The 27,553-nt window shown below is 36.5% G+C and overlaps 1 protein-coding gene across 2 annotated transcripts; it reads right to left on the bottom strand.

Annotated features, from left to right (window-relative positions):
- Positions 1-100: 100 nt before the first annotated feature.
- LOC306886593 (nucleolar protein 10) lies at positions 101-27,553 on the bottom strand. 2 transcript variants are annotated; one of them, XM_079443840.1, is made up of 21 exons: positions 27,157-27,553; positions 26,087-26,132; positions 25,708-25,806; positions 25,546-25,623; positions 25,214-25,251; positions 23,851-23,987; positions 17,273-17,338; positions 16,353-16,413; positions 16,180-16,265; positions 15,038-15,116; positions 14,768-14,917; positions 14,601-14,667; positions 13,221-13,273; positions 11,412-11,538; positions 8,226-8,305; positions 8,041-8,139; positions 7,469-7,555; positions 7,193-7,360; positions 6,614-6,924; positions 2,376-2,478; positions 101-548 (listed from the first exon to the last, which is right to left on the bottom strand). In XM_079443840.1, the coding sequence occupies exons 1-21, from the start codon at positions 27,220-27,222 to the stop codon at positions 366-368; spliced, it is 2,184 nt and encodes a 727-aa protein (XP_079299966.1). In that variant the 5' UTR covers positions 27,223-27,553; the 3' UTR covers positions 101-365. The 2 variants fall into 2 exon arrangements, with proteins under 2 accessions (XP_079299966.1, XP_079299967.1); XM_079443841.1 differs by having other exon boundaries at positions 103-548; positions 6,614-6,921; positions 27,157-27,335.

Genomic DNA, 27,553 nt, shown 5'->3' on the forward strand with positions numbered 1-27,553 from the left:
ACTATAAAGAATCAAAAGCATTTTAGAAATGATCAGCACTAAAAGTGAATCGATGCTGAATGAGAATTGATTTGTGTGTAAATCAGAACAGGACAGAGCAGATGTTGATAAAAATGTTTTATGGTTCTTCACAAAACACAAGGTCCTGTTTAGACTGTACTGAGAGATGTTGTGGAAAAAGGGACGTCTGACACGCGCACACACACACACACACTCTTAATGTGAATCATTGACAGCAACTGTAATCTTGACATCTGTCTCTTGAACACAAAAGTGGTTCCTGCAGATGTCTATGATCAGACACATTTTAAGGCCGTTTTAAATGTTCTGCATATCAGCATCCATGAGGACGATCAGTCCTGAGTTTAAAAGGGTTTCCTTCCTCTTCCACCACCTCTTCCTCTTCCACCACCTCTTCCTCGTCCTCCTCCGCCGCCTCTTCCTTGTCCTCCCCTGTGAGAATGTAAGTGTCCAGCCGCCCGTCTGATCTTCCTCCTCTCCTCATGATGGTCACGTTCAGCCTGCTGTTGAAATCGCTGCCTCTCCGTCTGACAAAATACAAGAAGAAACGATTGACGGCAAAACCAAAATGATCCACAGCTTGTTTTTTTCTTTTTTAGAATTTGTTCCGAAAGGTTAAAAAATGGCTTGGCTGCATCTAAGCAGCATTGACTTGTGACTAACTAAAAGCAGTGACTCAGCACAACAATAGCTCAGCTTTAAAAAAAAAAAAAAAAAAAAAAAAAAAAAAAGTGTTGCTTTTCCACTAACAGTGTAGTGTTAACACAAGCGTAACACAACTTGGCTGTAATCAAAAGTGTTCGTTCTCTCTCTTTACAGAAGTACAGGAAAACTTGATTCATTTTAGCGACTCATCAGCTTTCTTTAGTCATTCTTTGGTGTGTTCAGACTCTTCACGGAAAGGTCCCTGCATGGAATTTTACATTATTTATAGTGAAATACAGCTTTGAAATTAGCACTGCAGTATATTTTTCTCTGTTCTAGTTTTGATAGTTTGTATAGTGTAATTGATCCATTCAAGCATACTGAGGTCAACTTAACTAAAATGGATAGAAAAGCAACTACTGCATAAATTTGGAGCTAAATTCCGAACAAATCCACTATGAGAAAAATCAAGCGTTTTAATTCTTTGTCCTACTGTGTATGTAGCACAACCACAGGATACCACACCTGCTAAAGGCATAGTTTGTCCAAAAAATTATCAAAGTACACTTTTATTTTAAACTTATATGCTGTTGTTTTTCCACAAACAGAGCATGGTTGAGACGGTCAAGAACAAATTATGTTTTATACTGCCAATGAAAAGACTGGGGTCACTGATTTTTTGATGTCAAGATGTTTTTGTTTACCTAGGCAGCATTTGTGTTCTCAAAAATATAGTAAAATAGTAATTGTATAATATTATTACAATTTAAAGTATTCTTTTTATGTGAATATATTGTAAAATGTCATTTATTTCTGTGATTAAAGCTGAATTTTTAGCATCATTACTCCAGTCTTCAGTGTCACATGATCCTTTAGAAATTATTCTAATATGCTGCTCAATTATTGATTCTATTGAATTATTATTGCTCAATTATCAAAAACGGTTCTTATTGCCAATGTTGAAAACAGTTTTTGTTTACAAAATATTTTTATGGAAAAGTTTTTTTTTTTTCAAAATAACTATGAAATATTCCTTATAGTACAATCCTAAACATCTTTACTGTGATTTTTATTTAATGCATCCTTGCTAAATTAATGTCTTTAAAAAATAAATAAATAAATAAATAAATAAATGTACTGACCCCAATCTTTGAAGATTAATTGTGTCATACTTCCTTGAGAACTACAGCAGGATGGTTATATCATCACTGAACAATTACACACGCTATTAAATGACTTCAGAAGACATGGATTATAGTGCATGAGTCATATGGACTACTCAAACTATCCAGTTACTAAAATATTTTCAGGTCCATTTAACAACCCAACAAAGCAGCTAAGTGCTTTCCCTGAACGATGTGTTCAACAGACAGGAGGAGTATGGGAATTAAACGGGCGTGTGAGCAGTCAAAGGTGAGAATTCAGGGCATACAGAAGCCATTCTTCAGTCTTTGCTGTGAGTCAGCAGAAATCTGAGCTGGGAATGAGTCTGACCCAATTTTACCACACCATAACCTTCATTCGACCAAAGACCGAGATGTGAAGACAGAACAATATATCGCAGTAACAAATTAAAACCCATTCAGCATTCTTCAACTTGCATTCTGCAGATGTTTCAGATGAAACATCAGTAGAGATCAAATGAGTGGAATAAAGCCTCAATCTGCAGACTGGTGGCAGCTGGGACAGGTTGCCATCAGCATGCTTACCTTTTTGAGAGTGAAAGTGAGCTGTTTGCTTCCAACTGCTGTGTCATTGAGGTTTAGCATCCCTGAGCTCTGCTCCCGCTGGAGTCGCTCCTCCAGAGACGTCCTGAGTGAGGTGAAACAGTTCAAGTTTGAGTAATTGAGCAAAATAATAACCAACAACAACAACAAAATCTTTTTACTTCTGTAATGTGACTTGAAAATCTTTAACAGGAGAAAATAGTGAAGGGTAGGATGTAGAGGACTACAAACGTTCCTCAAAAGCCTGATGATCATGTTAGATTTATATATTACTAGATTTACATGTATTATTATTAGATTCTTCTAAAAAACGATATCAGTCGGAAAAGTTATTATTGTAATGACAAACTATTGTTCCTTAATAATGTGCATTTAGGAATCGTTCCCAATAAGACCACGAACACGTATTAATAATGCAAAATAGAGTCAATTTTGATTTCATGTTGACTTTAACACGGAAAAACCCTGCTAGGTTAAATTAAATGATTCACTGTGTAAAACATCAAGTCTGAGAGCCTTAGATGATTGTCTAACACTTTAAAACCCATTAGGAGGTTCAGGAAGACGTGCTCACTATATATTGCACGTTCACTTACATGAGATTCAACATGTGCTACCTATCAATAACCACCCACTGCACGTCAAACACGGTTAGGACAGGACAGCCACTATCGCCGCTCTAACAGCAGTTATTAATATTAAAGGGCTCATATCATGAAAATAATAATAATAATTTAAAAAAAAAACACATTTACCACACAATCTACGGGTTCAGTGGGATTAAAGGTAACCTCATACTAGAAACTTAATCATTTCTAGACAAATCCCTAATCATTTCAGTAGCACAGGGCTGATCATTTTGTGAGTCAGTATAACGCAGCTTTACGCACAAGTCTTCAAAGTGTACTCTACTGACAGCGAGTGCAGATAAATCCTTATATCAGAGCAATCAATCAGTTGCATGTGCCACTGTCCACACACACAAAAAAAAGATTGCGTATTAGACTGTGCTGAGGATGAAGTGCATACTTCAGGATTTAAGCTCTAAGTATACTTGGTGCTATAACAGGGTTTCTGTAGGTTTTATGATGGTAAATTTAAAGGGGTCATCGGATGCCCATTTTACAAAGTTGATATGATTCTTTAGGGTCTTAATGAAAAGTCTAACAAATTTTGGTTAAAAATTCTCAATGGTAATGTAAAAAACACCTTTTTAAACCTGTAAAAATCAGCTCTGTTTTTAGCACGCTTTTCTAGTCCATGTTGCTTTAAATGCTAGTGAGCTCTGCTGACTCCGCCCCTCTCTTCCGTGGGGTGACGAGCAGACCATAGTCAAATGAGTATGCACAGTATTGCACTCGGTACTCACACACCTGGATAACAACAACACATATGCACGGATGTTGTTTGTTGATTTCAGCTCAGCATTCAACACCGTCATTCCCTCCAAGCTGATCACTAAACTTGGTGACTTTGGTGTTAACACCTCCCTCTGCAGCTGGATTATGGACTTTCTGACCAACAGACCTCAGCATGTTAGGTCGGGCCACACCTGCTCCACCACCATCACACTCAACACCGGCGTACCACAGGGCTGTGTGCTGAGCCCATTTCTCTACTCCCTCTACACCCATGACTGCAGGCCTGTGCATGGATCCAACTCCATCATCAAGTTTGCTGATGACACCACAGTGATTGGCCTCATCAGAGACAACGATGAGACTGCCTACAGGGAGGAGGTACAGCACCTGGCTGCATGGTGTGCTGACAATAGCCTGCTCCTCAACACCAGCAAGACAAAGGAGCTTATTGTGGACTTCAGGAAGAAGAAAAGTGGAACGCATGACCCCATCCACATTAACAGGATGGTTGTTGAACGTGTCTCCAGCTTCAAGTTCCTGGGAACCCACATCTCGGAGGACCTGACCTGGACCACCAACACATCCAGCCTAGTCAAGAAGGCTCACCAACGCCTCTTCTTCCTTAGGACACTGAAGAAGAACCACCTGTCTCCAGCCATCCTGGTGAACTTCTACCGGTGTGCGATTGAAAGCATCCTGACCAACTGTATCACAGTCTGGTATGGGAACTGCTCAGTTGCTGACCGCAAGGCACTGCAGAGGGTGGTGAAAACCACCCAACGCATCACAGGGACACCACTTCCTGCCATTGAGGACGTCCAGAGAAAACGCTGTTTACGTCGAGCTCGCGGCATTCTTAAGGACTCCTCTCACCCTGACCATAGACTGTTTAACTTACTGCCCTCTGGGAGGCGCTTCAGGAGCCTCCGAACAAGGACAAGCAGACTCAGGAACAGCTTTTTCCCTACAGCTGTTTCCCTACTAAACTCTGCCCAATGATACCCCGCTCACACACACACTCTTCACCCCTTCCCATCACTAAATCGGTTTAAAAAAACAAAAAAAAAAACCCATCTACACACTGAGTACTATGTACTGGAAATTTTTATTTCTATGCACTTTCAATGTTCATTGCACTAGTGTTTATATATCTTAATGCATAGCTTATTCATATCCATTTGTAATTATATTCATAGTTTTTGCTCATAGTGTACATACATTTACTGCACAATCCATCTGTATAGTATGTTCATATCACCCATCTGTATATCATACTGATAGTATTTAAAATATTTGTAAATTATGTCCATACTACTGCCTTATCTGTACATATGTAATTGACGCGTCAACCATCTCACATTCACCATAATAATCAATGAATATTCAAAGATATACAAGCGTATATCTTGCTGTTGTAGACGCACACAGCCAAAGCACTCAAAGATTAGCAGACCATTCCAAAAATGGCAGATGGATTACGTATCACGGCACCATGGAAACAGTCCATAATTAGGCATCTAGGTATATATCTCTATGGACCATACTAAACTTCAGCTGCGAAACTGGCTAACTAGCACATTATTAGGAAAGGCGATTTGCAAAGATTCATAAAAACCCTTATACTCACTTCTTCTGTAGATAAAGCTGGATCACGAATGATGCGGGAGAACAGACGCATTTAGGCAGATCGGAGATCGGCGCATTCACTTCAAAACGAAAGTAACGTTAACCCTCTGCGTCTTCAGCAGCTCAGATGTCGGGAGTAATTGACTGCTTTATTCATTATTACATCCAACAACTAAACACTTCAATCGCTTAATCGGAGACATTCTTGTCCTCCCCAGCACCGGAGTCGACACAATGGTGGACTGATGACAGCTCACTCAGGGCGGGTCTAAGTTAAGACGGTCTTGTCAATCAACTATCGCGGGAGCAGTCTGTGCAGAACTACGTCATTCTGACAGGAATCTCAGAACAGCCTGATTGAGTGGATTTAATTAAAAAAAAAACACTGGGTGGATTTTTATCATTATAGGATGGATGGGTACACACACTTCCAACACACATTTATGTTCAAACAACTTGAAAAGTGAACTTTGCATCCGATGACCCCTTTAAGGCTTTAAGACCTTTTTAAGACCAAGTAAATAAAATTTAAGAAATAAATGGAAGGGAACACAATACGTTTGTATGTTCTCTGACTCTACATGTCTAGGAACACAATGAGTGTTTACCAACAGTTTGAAAATATAACTAACAGATCTCTACTACAACAGCCTGAATGCCTATTTCCAATCACTAGAATAAGGAAATAGCAGGAAATGTGTGTGTGTGTGTTTTTTCCAGTGCAAATGAATAAAGATTCTTAAAAGACACATTACTTTGAGATGCAAAATGATTTAAGTCTTGTTTTCTGAAAAATTTATCCAAATGAAGTGAATTTATGATTAAAACAAAAAGTCTTGTTTTCTTGGGGGGAAAAAGTACAACATTTTATTAATTAAACGAACAAATCTACCAATGGATTCAGAAAAATGTACTTAATTTATAGAGAAAACAAGTTTTCATACCCCATTGATAGACATTTGTTATTGTTTAACTCAATTTTGTAATTGTATTTTTTTTTCCCAGAGAACAAGACTTCGTATCTTCAACTTGCATCTCAGTTAAAAGTATCTTGACTTAAGGATGTACAGATATTTATATTGGTAAAAAAAATTGAGAAAGATGAATTTTTTGCATTCAAGGACATTTCATAATTTTCTGTTCCAATTTAAGAACTTAATTTGTGGAGGGGTGAATTAAGACTTTTTAAGCCCCACAGAAACCTGGTATAAATGGTAACTAAGAGTAACTCACTTCTGCATCTTCTGTTTGTGGGCCACATCGCCGAAGCTGCGAAACTCCTCTCCTGCTTTGATCTGGTAGAATCTGGGCTGGTTCTGAGGCTCCTGCTGGCGGTTCCTGACTGGATCAGAGCTCTGTAAGCTGGTTTCGCGGTCCTGTTGCCTCCTCTCTTTCCTCTGGATGAAGGTGCGCTCTCGCTCCTCCGCCCGTAAAAGACGGCGCTGCTCCCTCACTTCCTCCACCCAGCCCTTATCATCATCATCAGAGCTCTCCTCTTCCTCTGAGCTGCCACGGCCTTCCATCTCCTCCTCTTCCTCATCCTGCTAGTGAGATCAAGGCAGTTTGAGAGAAATCTCAATGTGACATCAACATGTTGCACTTGTTTCAAATGTTTCATGGTGGTATTTTTTATAATTTCCACAATCAGAAGACTTTAGCTCTGTTCACAAAACCTTGAAACCTGCATTCAGAGCTTGTCTAGTAATTGATTACATGTTATCTGGATTACATAATCTGATTCCAAAAATAGAGTACTCATAATTAGAGTACATTAAATTTTTTAATGCTCATAATCCGATTAGAGTTTTGTACCTGTTCCTCTTGTTGAACAAGCTGGCTGAGTTTCTTCCTCCTCTTTTCACCCACTTGAGACACGATGGGGTTGAGCAGCCGGAACTCCTCGCTCCGCTCATCCACCTGGTAATCAGGGTTCTCGAACATCACCTTGAAACGGTCGTCCGTCAGGAGATTGGCTACGGCCTTGAGAGAAAAACAGATAAGAGTAGAATGAGAGAAACAACAGAATTAAAACACTAATATTTTTTGTATTCCATCAGTGTGGAAAAGCGTCAAAGGAACAGTGCCCACATTGCCCTTTTTCCTCTTCTTCTTGGTTGAAAGCTCACTTTCCTCCATGAGTTTCATGGCCAGACCCTTGTTGACCTTGGGCAGCTTCTGTTAGAAAAAACAAGACAGAGAATGACGGAGTCAAAGCACTGATGATAACAGACTATGAGAACACAGAAAATGATTAATGATTTTTAATTTAAATGTTTTTTAAATTAAATCCACTTTTATTAAATAATGTCGTTATAAATGAGTTAATTTGATTCCCTCATTTCATAGGGTCCATATGGTTAAACATTTAATAAAGTATTGTTCAATTATGTAAGTTTCATTATTTCAATTAATAACACTTGCTTTTTGATTACTAAAATTACTAAATGGAATAAGCTGGAAGAAAAAGAAAACTGGCTAAACTAAACAGTTCTTAAAAAAAAATAATTTATATTTCTCTTCAGTTCTTGTAAGTTTTTGTAACAAGATTTCTTTTCACCAATACTTCTGTGGTGTTCATATGCCAGCTTTATTCATAGCTGAGATAAGCGCACACGCACACACACACACACACACAGGGTGAATGTGTCAACAAGCATTACCTTGAGCTGCACTCTCTGAGTTCTCGAATCCTCGATCTTCTGCCGGATTTTGTCCTTACGGTACTCTTCATAGGCAAACGGGTTCGCCATGGTCTTCACCTACGCCAATGCACAGGAATTAAACATGAATCATCATTTAAAAAACAAAAATGAACGTGCACAAATGCTCAGACACAAATCTGCACCTTGTGGTAGAGCCTGATGTCCATAAAGAAGCCGTGCATGTAGGCCCTGAGCAGAGGCGAGCCAATCAGATGCGTCAGGCCTTACAGGAGGAAACAAAATCAAGCGAAACATCAGGAAATGCAACAAGAGTTCAAGAATCACATAGAACAATAGATTTAGCACAAATAATAAAAGCTGCTCGGTTGGTCCCAATCCACTATACGTTTTGGGTGTATATTCCACCCTCAAGTTGTTTCAAAACTGTATGAGTTTCTTCCTTCTGTTAAAAGCAAAAGAAGATATTTTGGAGAATGTGGGTAACCAACAATGGTTGGTTCCCATTGACTTCCATAGTATGGAAAAAATACTAAGTCAATGGCTACCACCAACTGTTGCTTTCAAAAGAAATAAGAAACTTGTAAATTATGACAATTTTCATTTTTGGGTGAACTATCATTTTAAACTTGATTTAACGTGCAAAATGCCATAATATTATTACAATCTATCAGATGAAGTGGACAAAAAGATATAATGTTCAAAATAAAGAAAAGTATAGACTGACTTCATGCATCCACTAAAAATCACTTTGGCACCAGTTGATTAAAGGTCGCCGAGCAACAAAATGTAGAAAAAAGTTTGTTTTGAGCAAAACTGGTTTGATAATTTGCTTAATACTTTTAGGGGTCATTGTAGTGTTTCTTAAGCATGCACAGTTTATCTGCTGGATAATCTCATGCAACTAAATCCTCAGAGAAGAGACACAGCAAGTACACTAAATACACCACCTGAGCACCAAAACACCAGCACCCTCAACCCAATGCTATTGTATTTCCATGGATTTAAAGTCGCAAGGTTCAATGAAGACATGCTAAAGCATTTAAAGAATTCAGCTGACCTTTGTCTATTGAGCAAGGATGAACTATTCCTTCAATTACACTCTTTGAAAACTTTTATCAGGAAAGAGGCTGATTACACTGCAGATAAAACACAAAACTGACCCCAGACCAGCAGTATGACATGTCTTTCTGAACAGATCCAGACCCAGAGCATCTCTGCTGCAAATTACAAACACGTCTCTGTGACAGACCAGGCTGCCAAATTTCATCATGGTCTACTGTTATTTTATTTCTTCTATTTTTATGGCTGAGAAACAAACCAAAATTTAAAACCTTTAAAAAAAATAAAAAAATCTTCCATTCATTGAAATCATGATGCACACAAATTAACATTAAATACAATTTTCTATGTCATCATTATATGTTATAATTTTAATGTATTAGGTATCATAAACTGACAGAGCACAGTTTTTATAAATTAACTTTTTCAAATTAATTTTAAAATGAATGAATGTAATATTTGTAATAAATGTATAAACTACCATTTGTTCATTGTTATTCCGTAATCCATTAGCAGTTATACGTTACTGTTACTGATAAAATTGTAGTTATGCAGAAACGTTAAAGTGACAGTTCAGCCAAAAATCAACAACACAATTTCCATACACAGCAGACATTTATTATTCTTTGGAACACGAATTAAGATTTTTTTTAGTATTCTCTCATTATTTTCATCTATGCATTGAAAAAGCCCATGTAAGCAACATTTTCAAGCTTCAAAAATGTCTTTAAGAGATTGAAGACACAATCACTTCACATGATGATCAGATTTAATATAAGCTTTTATGCACAAACACACATCAACACACATTCACAGAGCTTATCAAATATGGTAAATGGATCAACCGTACTTGCTTGACGTAAGAAAAACGTTTTCCATATAGGTGTGCTGCATGTGCATTCATCAATATTTATACATGCATACAAATATTATAAATAAATTAAAAACGTATCATATAAAGTTTTCAAAATGTGTTAAATGATGGAAGTTTCAGTTACTATAACTTTTGCCTGTGACGGTGCTATAGCCAGACAAAAGACAGAGCGCTTACTAGACTCTAGTCCTGTTACATAACCCTGCTGAACCCCGTCCCTCCACGTAACACAACCCACTGCATCACATGCTGACGCCGGTATTTCTCTGCTGTTTTCCCATCCTCGACCCACTGAACTGGATCTTATCATCGCTGTAGGCCTGACTCTGTCTCCTCTGTGATATTTGTATCTGTTCAGTTTGCTACTATGCATCATTCTTTGACTTTTAGCAGATCGACTGAGATCACTCAAGGACTCTCTGTGGCTCAAGGCCTGTAATCACGCCTGCGACTGACTGACGCAACTACTGGAATGTTCTCGTAGTAAATACTTTAAGCAGATGCACCTCAAACTTTGTACAAAACTTGTCATAACGTGCTCCTCGGTGATAAAACTACAACTAGACCTGGACTGACTCTGCAGTTCCGTTAAAATTAAAACGTACAGAAACAAAGGAAAAAATGTAGAATACTTGTGGCTTTAATTAATTACAAATTCAAGCCTGAAAAATTGACCAGAATCCAGGCCAAAATCTAGATTTTAAGTTTGCTGGATCCAGTTGGGCCAGGGTTGATTAGCGGACCTCTAATGCATTTAAGATTTATGTATTTTAATTTCATATAAAATTTCCATCCATTTCGATTACGGAGTTAACAAAAACTTAATGTAATTCATATTTGTCAGTCATACATAAATGAAACAGGTCAGATTCTGTAACAGTACAAATAAACTGTGATTTAACCATGTATATTTATAAATGCAATTTAGTTTCAGTCTCATACATTTTAACTGAATACTTCTAGTCATTTTTAACCATGTTCATATTTTATAACTGAATAAATGTTATTGTTTTCACAAAGAACAGATGAATGCTGATTCTAAGCTATTTGAGTAAAAGCATTATGAAAATATGATTATTTGAATAGAATCAAAAATCAAGCAAATAAATAATAAACTATGCTAATAAACAATGCCTTTACTGATTCATTTCTGAATGACTAGCAAACATGCCTCACAATCAGTTATGCATCACATTAGTTTATATTAAATCTTTATATGCAATTCAAATACATAAATATAAAATATAGCCTTAAATAATATATATATATATATATATATATATATATATATATATATATATATATATATATATATATATGTGTGTGTGTGTGTATGTATATATATATATATATATATATATATATATATATATATATATATATATATTTTTTTTTTGTGATCTTCTGACAGTTGGGCAGAAGGAGATGGACTTACCCAGGTTCTCCAGGTCTTTGCGGGTGACAAACTTGTAGTCGTCATAGATGGTGCTCTCTGGGTTCTCCTCGAGCTCCTCTGTCAGGTTATCCAGGAAGGAGCACCAGCCTGGAGCCGGACCAAGAGCCTAAAGACAACATGACACACCAGAGATAATGTGAGTGGATGGGAAATAATAAGGCTTCTTTTGAGGTAGATCATGAACAGCTTCTCGAAACATGGCAGTTTACAGATATTCTGGAGATGAACATTTAAGGATGCATCTCATTAAAACTGTTGTGATAACAGGTCAGACTTCACAGAGAAATGCACCCGGAAGGCCAAAACCATCATCAGAAACCCTTCGCACCCAGGTCACAGCATTTTCACCCTTCTGCCATCTGGGAAACGATACAAACATTGAATGCCCACACAAGACTCAAAAATAGCTTTTACCACAGAGCAGTTGCTCTATTGAAGACCCCACCTTCCACAGGGACCTAGAGAGCTCAACCACTTCCCCACACACTGACTGTTAGTGCAGTCTCCTTACTGTGCAATATTTCACTGTGTAAAAGTCTTTATTTATCATGGTCCAGATGTCAACTTTACTACCTCAACACTTGTCACTTCCTGCTTAATTGCACATAATGCTTACATTCATGCATATTAGTTGTCTTGTGTTACGTGTCCTCTGTGAACGGTGTTGAACAGCGTATTGTGTATATTGTATATCACATTGTATTATGTATAATAGTAGAGTCTTTAGTGTATAATATGTACATGGAACATCACTTATTTGAATGAATCAAGAAGGCACCCGCTCCACCAGAGTTTCATTGTACATGCACAGTGTGACAATAAAGTTCGTTCTCACTTAGAAAGAAGTTACCCAGACAAAGGCTGTATTTATGCGCCACTAAGACTGTTTGCATTGTGACATTGTCATGTGAATTAAGCACATTGCCAGTTAATGTGAAAAAAACATGCATAATGGCAGTATCTGTTGCAAATGTCAAGCTGATTAAAAAAAAAATTAATAACAAAAACCCCTCAAAGCTCTTCATTGCAAACCACCAAATTAATTCTTAATTCATTAGTAAATTATTTGATTGATTGAAATAAATTAAGTTTTATGAATTCTACTCATTAGATATTTGAAATAATTTTATTTGATTTATTTCCTTGCCCATAAATTTTATGTTATGAATATTGTGATAAATATAATTTCCAAATGATAATGGAAGAATTAGCGTTTGGCCATATTGCCCAACCATAATTTTGTGTTTGAGGGGAAAATGTGATGAAAATAATGTCACAATGTAAAAAACGTCATGGTCTTTAAAACAGGCCTTCTATTTGCAAAGTATTATTTAATGGGACTTTTCCGCATGAGATTCACTGAGCCTTGTTTGTTTAATAAGCACGTCACTGCTTTCGTGAAGGACATATCAAATGATCGGTTTCTATTTTTCTGAGATCTCCAGTGTTTGGTAATTGTGTGTGTGTGTGTGTGTGTGTGTGTACTCAACTCAAGCACACATACAGAGTAAACGCTCTCTTATTGCCAAACACACAGAGTTATATCATGTGCAGGTCTAGATCAGAATGTAGTTTCTCAGAAATGTTTCAGCTGCCCTTAACTACCATTTCCTTGTTAACTAGAAACACTATAAAAGGTGCTTGCTTTTACTTAGAAAGACAGGAAAAGGTGTAGTTGGTAGGTGTATACAGACGTGCCATGACTAATCAAGATATGAGGAATAAAACGTGCTCAAAGCATTGGCTGCTTTTAGCAGCATACTTGAGAACACGCCATCTGGTACTTACAGGGATGTAAAAGGTGTTCATTTTGGGATCTTCATTGGCAGTGAAGAGCATACCTGTAAATTGGGTCACAGAACAGCAATTAGAAAACAAACACACCCCTCATGGGACAGAAAAAATCCCATATACAGTGAGTCAGCTGATGGACATTATTCATTAATAGATGAAATTGAATAAAGTGGCCTGCAAAATATTAAAATTAAAGATTTTATATAGGTGTTACTGTAACATTGTAAGAAGTGTAACTGTATAATGAAATACATTTTTATATTTTATAAATATTTATTTAAAATAGCAATACAAATGAATGAATGATAATTGATATAATTTGCACTACTATTCAAATGTTTAAGGTTGGCAGGATTTTTCATGTTTCTGAATGATGTTTATCTGATCAAAAATAGAGTAAAATGGCAATACTGTAGAATTATTACAATTTAAAATAATCGGGTCTATTGCAATATATATTTTGTCAGTAATAAATGCTGAATCATTTCTCCAATCAGTGTCACATGATCCTTCAGAAATCACTCTAATATGCTGATTTGCTGCTCAAGAAACATTTCTGATTATTATCATCATCAATTTTGGCTTTATCAAAGGACTGTTTGATTTGTCAATGACTGGCTGACTGCACACTATCAATTACATAGGTGCAAATTTTAATTTTTAAAAACAAAATCAAATATTTCAAATCATTTTCTTCAATCCTTTAAAAAGTCTATGACATAATAGTCTTTTCAACTTTGAGCTTTCTGTGTCATTCACTTCCATTTCAGCTGTACACAAGAGCCATGCTTGATTCTGCAGACTTGCATTTCTTATCATATTCTCTAAATGTATTGTCATAATTATAAACACACAGGTTTGTATTGAAAATAGTTTTACCGTTTACTGCACTTTGTTATTCTTCTAATTATTTACCTAGAGCTAATAAATCAGAAGTCTGGCACATTCACAGAATATAGCTTACTTCTGAGAAACAAAAAAGGTGGATATTACCTAATAAAATAACTTATATTTTTATTATATTAGTCTTTTTTTAAATAGGGTTTTTTAGTGTTTCGCTTAAGATACGCTGCCAAACCATGACTAGCAATTTTCTATTGCAAGAGATCATATCCTACAAAGCATCTGAATGGACCAAAAAAAATAAAAAATAGTTTACACGCCCTGTGAGCAAGATGAGATCAATAATTTTGGTCTGCTTTCCAGTAAGAGAAGGATTATCATTTCTAAATATGCTACAAAGTTTATGTCGACATCTTTCAGTACGAATGCCACGAAATGCCACAAAAGTCCAATTTGGATTTCAAGGGGTCAGTTAGAAGTGAACTAGTAGCTTCTTGTGGTTAAACTTCAGTTCTATTTGCGTGAACTAACCGGAGCCGGGGTAGAGACACACATCATTGATGTTGGCCTGCGGCTCGATGGAGGAAAATACTCTTCCCTGAAATTAAGAGATAAAAAAAAAAAAGTGTTACGCATTTGATGTTTTTCTTTGAAGGTTCATTGCTGGATATAAAGAACATCAGCAAAGCCGGACTTACATTGTCTTTATTCCACATCTTGATGATTTTGGAGTCGGCGGAGATCACCAGGTCCAGCGGGTTGTTGAAGTGAAGGGATTTGATGGGCAGCCCATAGTAATGATCTTTAACCAGCAGAGGACGTGAAGAACGAAGATCGTAGATGAGAACCTGAGGACACGTCACAGCTTAAAGTCAAAATGAGCACTGCTAGCCATTCAGCACTGGAAATCTGAAGAGTTTGCTGACTTTAAACTGAGGAATCTCCTCAATGTGAGAAATAAAAATGACCTGTCCAGTGCTGGTGCCCACCGCCATGCCCAGAGAGCCATTAAACTTCAGTGCGCTGATGGACGGCAGACCTTCCACCCTTCAAACATGAGAAAAGCACATAAGGATGAGGTTATTACTCATGTTATTTGATTGATAACAGTATTAGACTGGAGCAATCTTACAGACCCTAAACTTTTGATATGCAAACTCTGGGCTTCTTTTCGTATAATTGTACAAATGTCCACCTTCAGCTGGTGTCTTTTTGCTGTAAATCTTTACTGACTTTTATAAAGCAAACGTAAGAATAACTGATATTTTTTGTAATATTTCAAGATGAACACTTACTGGAGTGAAGCAGCTTCACTTCACTTGATTATCCATAAACTCATGTTCAAATGTGAGTCTCAAATATTATCATCAGGCTTTTGACGAATGTGTTTGTTCATCTCTCAATCATCATTGTATTGCATTATATTATATGTTTTGATCATCAAACTATTAACATATTACGTTTAAATATCATCTGGCTAAGACATATTATTGGAGATATAAAGTGACAACTGATATTTATATCATTTTATAGAAGTATCTACTTTAATGTACATCACAAGCATCAGAATTGCATCTTACTTTTTACCCATATATCAACATCTGCACCAAATTTAACATTTTTGCTCAGTTTAGGCCTCTGAATAAAACAGATCTATTTTTCTTTGATATATCATACTCAAAAAGTCAGATGCATCAAATATGACTCAAAAAACACAAACACAAACTAAAAATGAGATTTTTTTGAGGCTTTACAGGGTTAATCATAATCCAATGATTTAAATGTTTATGACATAGATATTATAAGCCTGGATAATTAACCATACATTATACTTGTACTGCAAGGTCTCCTGAAGCCATATGATAGGTTTCTGGGACAAAAAGTCTGAAACTAAAATGATTTACATAAAATCTGGTTTAACAGCTGTGGCCACCATTCATCTTCATCGCACAGGGAACGAGCTGCAATTCTTATGTGTTAACGGAATAAGTCATATGAGTAATAAAACATTAAATGGTGAGTAACAAAATGACAGATTACTCATTCTTGGGTGAACGGTGAAATATTTCTTTTAGGCGTATAAGAGAATAACAGATGCATGTAAACTTACTCAGTTCCTTCAGTGATGCTGCTGAGAGCACAGTCCAAAACACCCACTCGACTCCGGACACGAGGATCCCAGCAGTCCACTCTGCCCTTCACACACACACACACACACACACACACATTAACACAAAGCACAATAACTCTAACACAAACACCAGTCCTGAGATAAACACCTACCTCTATTGTTCCCGCAGCAAATAACTGATGAACAGGATTGATGTCACACACGTTCATTTCTCTGTGAAGACACGAGATCTTTACAATTCATACACAACTAATCTACTGTGATCAATGTTTGGGTGTTTATTATGACGTGTCCAACAGTATCATGTACTGAAGCATGCTGTATTGCATCTCAAACTGTTATATAATTATATACCTTTATAACAGCACTTTATATTCCTTTCTTATGTATATTGTTATATAATTGTGTTAATACACACATAATTGAGACTTCATCGGCATTTTATTACAATTTGTTAATTTTGTTAATTTTATTTTTATCGTTTTTGTTTTCACTTTGATTTTAGTTGGTTTCAGTAATTTTGCTGTATGCCATTTTTATTAGCTTTTTATTATTTTGTAAAATCATTTAAATCTATTAGTCTTAGTTTAAAGTAGTTTTAGTAGTTAAACTAAATGAAAATAAGAAATGTTCCCTTGACAAGTAGCTAAAATAAAATAAATGTTATTTTAGCAAAGATAAATTTTACTTGAAATAAAACGTTTTCATGATTTGATGAATTATTAGAACCCTGGACAACATGTAATATGTTTCATTTAAAAAATGTATGCTCCACACAGCTACATTATGCTAAAACTTGAGATGGTAATCAGCTACTGAAAATGTACAACTTTCTTTAAAGTTTTGATGTTTATATTTGATACACTAGAAATGTGTTTAAATGAAAGAAATGCTCTCTTTTTCAATGCAAGCTACCTAAAGGAAAATGTGCTTTAATTAACTGCATCACTGTATACACAAAACATGTGAACCAGCAGGCATATAGCCACCATAGATGTGAGAAAGAACGGTTTCTATCTCACAAGCACAGCCACAACGGTGAAGGAGCGCCCTGTGCTGGTGAGATACTTACGCTGCATCGGTCTGTAAGGAGTTGAGGAATCTGCCTTGTTCAAGATTCAGTCTGACGACCTCTGAGCTACAGTGTAAACACAACACATGCACTTAGAAAACAGCTCACAAAGTTAGGGGTCAACAGGGTTTGAATGAATGAATCACAGATGAAAGATTGAACTGAAAAAGTCAGATGGACAGAAAAACAGACGTCACTCGTTCCAAAACAAATCAGCCTAACTCACCATGCAACAAAAATATCAACCTCTTTGGTGCAAGTCATCTGATAATAAATATTTCACTCGCTTCAGTGCATTAATTTACCAATAACATCATAAGCTTATTACACAGCTACATACACACGTGGTCAGAATTGTTGGTACCCATGGTAAATATGATCAAAGAAGGCTGTGAAAATAAATGTGCATTGATAATCCTTTTGATCTTTTATTTAAAAAAAATATATAGATCACAAAAATCTAAGCTTTCATTGGAAAATAAGAATTTAAAATGGGGGGAAATATCACTATGAAATAAATGTTGTTTCTCAAATTCATGTTGGACACAATTATTGGCACCCCTAGAAATTCTTATGGAGTAAAATATCTCTGAAGTATACTCCCATTCATATTCACAATTTTGAGCACTCCAGGGTGATTATGAACATGAAATTATCCAGCCATGGCTTCCTGTTTCACAGAAATATAAATAGGAGGGAAAACAAAGCCCAAATTCCCTTAATCATCCATCACAATGAGAAAAACCAAAGAATATATTTCTGATGTGCAGCAAAAGATAATTGAGCTTCACAAATTAGTGAAGTGGCTTTAAGAAAATTCCCATTTCCACCATCAGGGCAATTAAGAATTTCCAATCAACAGAAAATGTTATGAATCTGCCAGGAAGAGGACGTGTGTCTATATCGTCCTAATGCACGGTGAGAGTTTTAGTGGCTAAAGACTCTCCAAGGACCACAGCTGGAGAATTGCAGAAAATAGTTGAGTCTCGGGCTCAGAAAACAAACAGCACCTACATCACCACATGTTGTTTGGGAGGATTTCAAGAAAAATTCTCCTAGCTCATCCAAAAACAAACTCCAGCATATTCAGTTATCAGTAGGGCTGTCAAAAAAATTAAATAAATAAATAATAATAAAAAAATATAATTTCGAACATTCGTCATACTTAAAATAAAAAACCACATTCGATTGCAAAAACGTTGCATTCAAATTTTAGGTGTGCGCAGGCTTATCAGTGGTGCACGAGATGTGATGAAGATGTAGGTATCATTGCATTTTAATGCTTTTTTTTTTAGCCTATCCAGTTGAACCCTCTGCTCATTCAAAATATTGCGGAAAAAGAGATCATCAATGCGGAGATGATGTTGTTTACGTCAAAACTGAAACCAAGCCGTTCACACAGAATGCATATTTAATCGCAAGGGACATCTATCACTGTCGCACTCGTGTCTCGCACAAGAGAGCCTGTTACGGCCCATTACCATTTTAAGGCTCGTTAATTCAAACAATTAAAGAAAGGTAAATTTAAGTAAATTTAATGTAAGTTCAACTTTTACAAAACATGTCTCCAGACTTTATGGAGGTTGTTCTGCATCCCACTGCATCTCATGTTTTTAAATTAAAAAAGTGCTTTTTGTTATTGGTTTTCGGTCGTTAGTATTAAACTATACATACTTACATGATGCTTGTTGATTGAGCAACGTAATTAATTATATATGGTTTATAAACATTATTTTAAACATTATGCACTTTTTTCAAAGATAGTCGTGTTATTTTTATTGCTTTGAAGAAACGTGCATTAGTAATATTTTGCTTGATGCGCCCCTCTTGTGGCCTCAGGAGAGAAAAGCCCTAACAGAAATGATGCCTTTTAAATTCCGATAGAATTCGGACAATATTTTAGTATAAAATTCTAATATAGTTTTTCAGCCAATTTGACAGCCCTAGATATCAGACACGACTGGAACTTCAAATGGGACTGGCTTCTATGGTCAGATGAAACTAAAAAATGAGCTTTTAGCAGCAAACACTCGAGATGGGTTTGGTGAACACAGGGATAAAAAGTACCCCATGTGTACAATGAAATATACTGCTGTATTTGTGATGTTGTGGGCCTATATTTCTGCTGGAGGTCATGGACATCTTGTTTAGACACATGGCATCACTGACTCTATCAAATACCAACAGATAAAAAATCAATAAGTGACTGACTCTGTTAGAAAGTTTATAATGGGCCATGTTTGGATCTTCCAACCGTACAATAATCCAAACACAAACCTCAAAAACAACACAAAAATGGGTCACTGAGCACAAAACCAAGCTTCTGCTGGCCATTCCAGTCCTCTGACCTGAACCCTGTAGAAAATGAGTGAGGTGAACTGAAGAGAAGAAGCACCAACATGGAGCTGGGAATCTAAAGGGTCTGGAGTGATTCTGGATGAAGGAATGGTCTCTGATCTCTTGTCAGGTGTTCTCTAACCTCATCAGGCATTAAAGGAGAACATTTAGAGCTGTTAAACTGGCAAATGGAGGATTCAAAAAGTATTGAATAAAAAGGTGCCGTTACTTGTGGCCAATGTGTATTTGATAAAAACATTAATTTCATTATGATATTTCCCCGCATTTTCTATTCTTATTATCCAATGAAAGGTTAGATTTTTATGATTTTTTTTTTTATAAAAGATCAAAAAGATTAATTTGCACAACCGTCTTTGATCATATTTACCAAGGGTACCAACTATTCTGACCACGTGTGTAAATAAATGGATATAAAATATTACAATATTACACTGTTCAAAAGTTTGGGGTCAGTGAGTTTTTTAATACTCTTTTGCTCACCAAGGGTGCATTTATTTGATTAAAAATACAGTAAAAACAGTAATATTGTGAAATATTATTACAATTTAAAATAACTGTGTTCTATATATTCTAAAACTGTAATTTATTCCCATGATTTGAACGAATCTTTAATGTGACTCGAGAAGAACGAGTCGTCTCGGGGAGTGATTCGTTCAGTCGCGCATGCGCATTGCACAGCATTCTCGGGTTTGAGTCGTTCGTTCATCACGTGACAGCCCCATACGCTTAACCAATGCAGCCTGAGCCGGAAAGAGAATTGATTAGTTCTTGTATATCGAGTCTAGGGTTTGAGTCGTTAGTTCATCACGTGACAGCCCCATACGCTTAACCAATGCAGCGTGAGCCGGAAAGAGAATTGATTAGTTCTTGTATATCGAGTCTCGGGTTTGAGTCGTTAGTTCATCACGTGACAGCCCCATACGCTTAACCAATGCAGCCTGAGCCGGAAAGAGAATTGATTAGTTCTTGTATATCGAGTCTCGGGTTTGAGTCGTTAGTTCATCACGTGACAGCCCCATACGCTTAACCAATGCAGCCTGAGCCGGAAAGAGAATTGATTAGTTCGTCTATATCGAGTCTCGGGTTTGAGTCGTTCGTTCTTTTGTCACGTGACGTGACAGTTTTGGACAGAGAAATTAGTTAATTTACAACCTTCCTTACAAACGGGTGCATAGTCATTATTATTATTATTAGAATTATTAGTATTATTATTTACTCTTACAGTTATGTGATGCTTTTCTGGTCTCAAATTATTGCTTTTAATTTCTGTCACATGGTTCTTTTCCATAACACCATGTGGTAAAAAAAGATAATAACGAGTTGGTTAACCTCTTCTTGCACTACACATATACCTGCACATTTAGTTTTGTTTTATTTAACTGGTTTGCACTCTATCTATTCTGCCATGTGCCTTATGCCACTTTATCTCTTTCTTTCTTTTTCTACAAACGTCCTCATTTGTATAGTTGTATGTACATATGTTTAAACTGTATTTATCTGTATTTGAACGTCTACTGTCAGTGTCTTAAATGTTAACTGTATGCACCAAGGGTTTGACAATAAAGCAGACTTGACTTGTTATGCTTTGTTTTTATTTATTTTTTTTAGTCTAATCTTCATAAAATACAATACCTTGTTGTATTTATGTCTTTTGAGTTAACCCTTTAGATTGGACTATAGTGTTACTTACTATACTTTTGTAACATATGACACTTTAGACATTAACACTCGGTACACACTCCTGAATTGTTTTTTATTGTTTATTTTTGTGCCAGAAAAAGCTATAGCAAAGAGGATAACTATTCCAAAATGAATTTAAACTATTTAAATAAAAAATACAAGAAAATTAAAATATACTAAAGCCACAGAGCCTTAAAAAACTAAAACAAAATACTGCACAACAAGCTAGGCCTTTTTTAAATAAAATAAAAATAAATAAGCTTTAAAATAACACTGTGGCTATATTTTAGAACATGCTTTAAGGCATGTTTGCATTCAAAAAAATGAACAGACCATTTTTATTTCTAGGAAAATGCTTATTACACATATTTTGATAATTTTATGATAATTCTTAAATATGATCCAACATACAAAAAATACAGTTTTACTTTATGGTAGCCTATTTGATATGTACTGATCCGGCAAGTGGTCACGTGACAAAAGAACGAAGGACTCAAACCCGAGACTCGATATACAAGAACTAATCAATTCTCTTTCCGGCTCATGCTGCATTGGTTAAGCGTATGGGGCTGTCACGTGATGAACGAACGACTCAAACCCGAGACTCGATATACAAGAACTAATCAATTCTCTTTCCGGCTCATGCTGCATTGGTTAAGCGTATGGGGCTGTCACGTGATGAACGGACGACTCAAACCCGAGACTCGATATACAAGAACTAATCAATTCTCTTTCCGGCTCATGCTGCATTGGTTAAGCGTATGGGGCTGTCACGTGATGAACGAACGACTCAAACCCGAGACTCGATCAAGAACTAATCAATTCTCTTTCCGGCTCAGGCTGCATTGGTTAAGCGTATGGGGCTGTCACGTGATGAACGAACGACTCAAACCCGAGACTCGATCAAGAACTAATCAATTCTCTTTCCGGCTCAGGCTGCATTGGTTAAGCGTATGGGGCTGTCACGTGATGAACGAACGACTCAAACCCGAGACTCGATCAAGAACTAATCAATTCTCTTTCCGGCTCAGGCTGCATTGGTTAAGCGTATGGGGCTGTCACGTGATGAACGGACGACTCAAACCCGAGACTCGATATACAAGAACTAATCAATTCTCTTTCCGGCTCAGGCTGCATTGGTTAAGCGTATGGGGCTGTCACGTGATGAACGAACGACTCAAACCCTAGACTCGATATACAAGAACTAATCAATTCTCTTTCCGGCTCAGGCTGCATTGGTTAAGCGTATGGGGCTGTCACGTGATGAACGAACGACTCAAACCCTAGACTCGATATACAAGAACTAATCAATTCTCTTTCCGGCTCAGGCTGCATTGGTTAAGCGTATGGGGCTGTCACGTGATGAACGAACGACTCAAACCCGAGACTCGATATACAAGAACTAATCAATTCTCTTTCCGGCTCATGCTTCATTGGTTAAGCGTATGGGGCTGTCACGTGATGAACGGACGACTCAAACCCGAGACTCGATATACAAGAACTAATCAATTCTCTTTCCGGCTCATGCTTCATTGGTTAAGCGTATGGGGCTGTCACGTGATGAACGAACGACTCAAACCCGAGACTCGATCAAGAACTAATCAATTCTCTTTCCGGCTCAGGCTGCATTGGTTAAGCGTATGGGGCTGTCACGTGATGAACGGACGACTCAAACCCGAGACTCGATATACAAGAACTAATCAATTCTCTTTCCGGCTCAGGCTGCATTGGTTAAGCGTATGGGGCTGTCACGTGATGAACTAACGACTCAAACCCGAACACTTGTCAGATAAGAGGTGGTGCGCTAATCATAGATTAAAGACCCAGGTAAACAATTAAGTAATATTTTCTGTTTCTTATAGCATAGTTTTGTATTGTTTGTAGTGTGATAAACGTTTGCATAAGTAGTAGATGTGTTTGGAAAGTAACACATAACATTTGAATTATATTTTGCTAAAATGAACGAAATGACTCGAAAAAAGATTCGTTCATTTTGCTGAACGAGACTCAAAGGTCCGAGTCGGTAAAATGATCCGAACTTCCCATCACTAGTCACATTATCTTCAGAAATCATTCTAATATACTGATTTAATGCTCAATAAACATCTGATTATTTTCAGTGTAGAAAACAGTTGTGCCGCTTCATATTTTTGTGGAAAGCATGATAATTGTTTTATGAATAGGAAGTTCAAAAGAAAAAGCATTTTTTTGAAATAGAAATCTTTTGTAAGTGTGTTTTTTAATATATACATATTTTTAAAGATTAAAGAAAGGAATCATAGTTCACATTAGAGTAAATCTAGACACAAACTGCTTCTCACTGGTTGAAGTTTGTCCAGACCTCTGCTGATTACATCACACATCCTCATCACAGACTGAACTAGATCTTTCTAGTATATTGAAAACAGCATATTTTTGTGGAAACTGTGATACATGTTAAGCATTCTAAGATGAATTGAAAGATTGCAAGAACAGCGTTTCCTTGAAATGATAAAAGTAGGAAGTACATGTAACAGGTGATTTTCAGTGTGGTGTCTTACCTGGCACCCACAAAGTAGAGATCACAGGAAGGGTAGTGGTAGGAAAAATCTCGGCCAAACTTCGGGATGCGGGTCTTGTAGTAACGGCCGTGCTGAGAGTGGAATTCCACATAGCGGTCTATATGCAGAAATACCAGCTATAAGAAACAAAGACAAAGTCATACAAATCCCATTTTATTTGCTTTTCTAGTCGCATCACAACACACCAACTCTCAAACTCTCAAACTTTTAAAGTTAAGACTTAAGACCTGCACAAATAAAATAAATATAGCTATCCACCTTTTTCTACTGCATTTTAAATTATGGGCTTATTATTTTATGGGTAAAGTATTTGGTTAGGCTTCTGGTTTGGGGAAGTTCCATTTAAAAAGACTGCAACAAATCATTTCAAATCAGAAGATTGCACTACAAATAATCCTAATCCGTCATTTTGACTAAATGGGCTGTACATTTTCAGAAGTCTGGAGAACAACATTACGTTTGGTATTTTCATGTGACGTGATATAACAACGATATATTATTTTCATGTTTCGTATTACGCTGCAAGTAAATGAAAGACCACCACATATATTGTGCATTTTTGGTCTGCTCTCCCAATTTAACTTACGATTATAAACCATGAATAATTCCCTGGAATGCACTAAGAATATTTCATGTTTCTCCCCAAATCCTCAGGTCTCTGTCCAGGTTTGTTTCCACACAGGTGCTAAAAATTTAATTGTTAGGAAATATAGACCTATATTACCATAAATGATATTTAACACGTCCGTAATATTGCTGCGGATAGGAGTAGGACCTTTAGGAGTTCTTTATGGAATGTTGAAAGTCATTTTAAAAAATGATAGATGGTCGAAGGATGAGTAAAATAATGTCACCTCATTCTACCCAATTTTTGAAAATGCTTATTATTGTGTTCATAGAGTGAACCTTTTGCTGATTGTTTACAGTATAAATGGACATTGCTCCCATAATTTGCGAAAGCCTTATGGGGCGCAGGAAAAAGGTGGATAGTTTATTGTGTAACCAAAAAAGAATGAAACAAGCCTGCAATACACCGAGACTCTGTTACTACTCCCATGTCATTCATAAAGATGAGAGAGCTGAAATATGCACTCTTACACCCATCTACAACCTAGTAAACACACATAAATCTAGGTTTGGCGAGTATTATTGCTCTAAAAACGCAGGCCTATAGAAAGAGCAACAGAGCAGTGTTAAAAACCACATTAGGATGTACCGCTGTTTTCTGTCCCCAAAAATCCTCATAAATCTTGCATTTGTTAAAATACCACAAGCGTACGACAAAAACAGCAGACAAACAGAAAAAGACACAAAGCAGCACATAAAGGCCGTGTGGGTTTACCTTCGAGTAGTCCTCAGATAGGATGTCAAACGTCACCACTGTGAGAGGAATAAAACCCATGTGGTGAGTGACAAAGCGTCCTTAAATTACAACATCAACCAGCCACTTTACCCATCATCTGCTGTGTTATTGGCAATCGACGGCACATTAATGAGAGCTCAGGTTGTTTGTGTGTGATTAAATATTAAGCAGTGCACTGGGCTTTTATTACAGAGACCATCAAGAGCACCCAAACCAAACCCTAGACTTCATCCCACTAGAACTCGCATTTATAAAACAGATGGATGCTGATTTCATATTTGCATGCAATATACAGTAATTATAACCCTCACCATCAGACTCCAGGCACCTCTCAAACTTCAGAGACAGCTGGTAAGTGTCATAGCATCGGACTCTAGGTTTGTATGTGCCTGAAAGCATTCAAAAACATTTTCAGATGATTTCAAATTAAAGTTCAGCATCATTTATCTGTACATTCAGCATATGATACAGACCTGCAGCTAAAATGAACTGGCCATCTCGTGACACTCGGATGGAGGTGCAGACTGTGGGCATCTCAAACTCCTGAATCAGCTCAATCCTCTTCTGGATATCTATTAAAGACATGATTGAAGAAATGACCAGACGTCTTTATTAATGCTCTACAGGAGAGCATATAAGAGAGAGTGTGGCAAGCCGTGCCAATGTTTACCATGAAAAATAAACAGACAGAGGTTTCACATTACAAAGAAAACTAATGTAAATAATTCATATTACATTAATATTACAAAAACAAACAAAAAATGTGCATGTCACTAAATTAAAGGGTGTTACAAATGTTAATAACACTCAACCCTGTTTTCATTTAAAAAAAAAAAAAATTTGAGAGCTCACCAACATCACTCTTCTGTAAGATCCTCTTCTTTCGATCTGACAGCCACTGAAATAAACATATGTGTCAGATAAAGCACAGTAATATCACAATTAAGACTGCAACTAATGATTATAGTAACAGATTAATGTCAATTATTTCCTCAATTGATTTAATTTTTTAATATATGTGACCCTGGAGCACAAAACCAGTCTTAAGTCGCTGGGGTATATTTGTAGCAATAGCCAAAAATACATTACATGGATCAAAATTATCCATTTTTCTTTAATGCCAAAAATCATTAGGATATTAAGTAAAGATCATGTTCAATGAATATATTTTGTAAATTTCCTACTGTAAATATATCAAAACTTCATCTTTGATTAGTAATATGCATTGCTAAGAGCTTCATTTGGACAACTTTAAAGATTTTTTTGCACTCTCAGATTCCAGATTTTCAAATAGTTGTATCTCAGCTAAATATTGTCCTATTCTAACAAACCATACATCAATGGAAATATTATTTATTCAGCTTTCAGATGATATTACATCTCAATTTTGAAGAATTGACCCTTATGACTGGTTTTGTGCTCCAGGCTCACATATATATACACGCTTATTAATTTGATTGAAAGAGAGAGAAATCAAGTATACTAAATAAACAATATATAATGTGCATAAAAAGGAAGCATATGTTTGGTTGTGTTTAGGCTTAGAATGTAATATATCACTTGTCCACGGTTTTAAAATCACTCGATTAAAGATGATTTAAAAAGCACAAACTAAATGTTGACATTGCACGAGGTACATCCATAATTCACACATAACAAACCCAGTTAAAGACAGACGACAAATACTCATGTATGACATGTGTGCATAACATAAATCTAAAGCATCAGTTCTTTACTTAAAGTCATTAATTCATAGAGGGATGTAAACTCTAGCTGTGTAACTCATCTTAACAGGAGTCATAAACTAGCTGAAACTGTGAAAGTGTCGTAGTTTATCGGGTGAAGTTTACATCACAAGCTGTACTGTATTCACTCTGTTTATCTTGCTAACTACAGAACAACACACACAAGCAGCGCTTTACCTCCGGAAGAGACTTCCCATGACTCAGATTATAGATCTTCACGTTATTCACACTGGACACCTGCATCTCTAAAGCGCTCACTTTCAATCATAACACACAAAATCATAGAAAAGTTGAAGTACAAACAGTCGCCCCACGTGTATACACAACCGGAAGTGAGGAGGCGATGGATGAAGTCCGTCTGGAAACACATGCCGCGACGATAGTTCCAAGCACTGAGAAAATTATTATTATTTTTTTTATTATTGTTAACATTAACATTTATTGACATCAAAAATGCAGTCTAATTTTTAGGTATTACACTTTAAATATGTAGTAGGCTAAAGTCCCATTTTAGTGGAAAGGAACCCAGCAGCGCTAAAAGAACAGTTCTCTAACCCTGCGTCCCAGTGTGCAT

Source organism: Barbus barbus (genome assembly GCF_936440315.1).
Source record: "Barbus barbus genome assembly, chromosome: 20".
In the NCBI taxonomy this organism is placed as follows: Eukaryota; Metazoa; Chordata; class Actinopteri; order Cypriniformes; family Cyprinidae; genus Barbus; species Barbus barbus.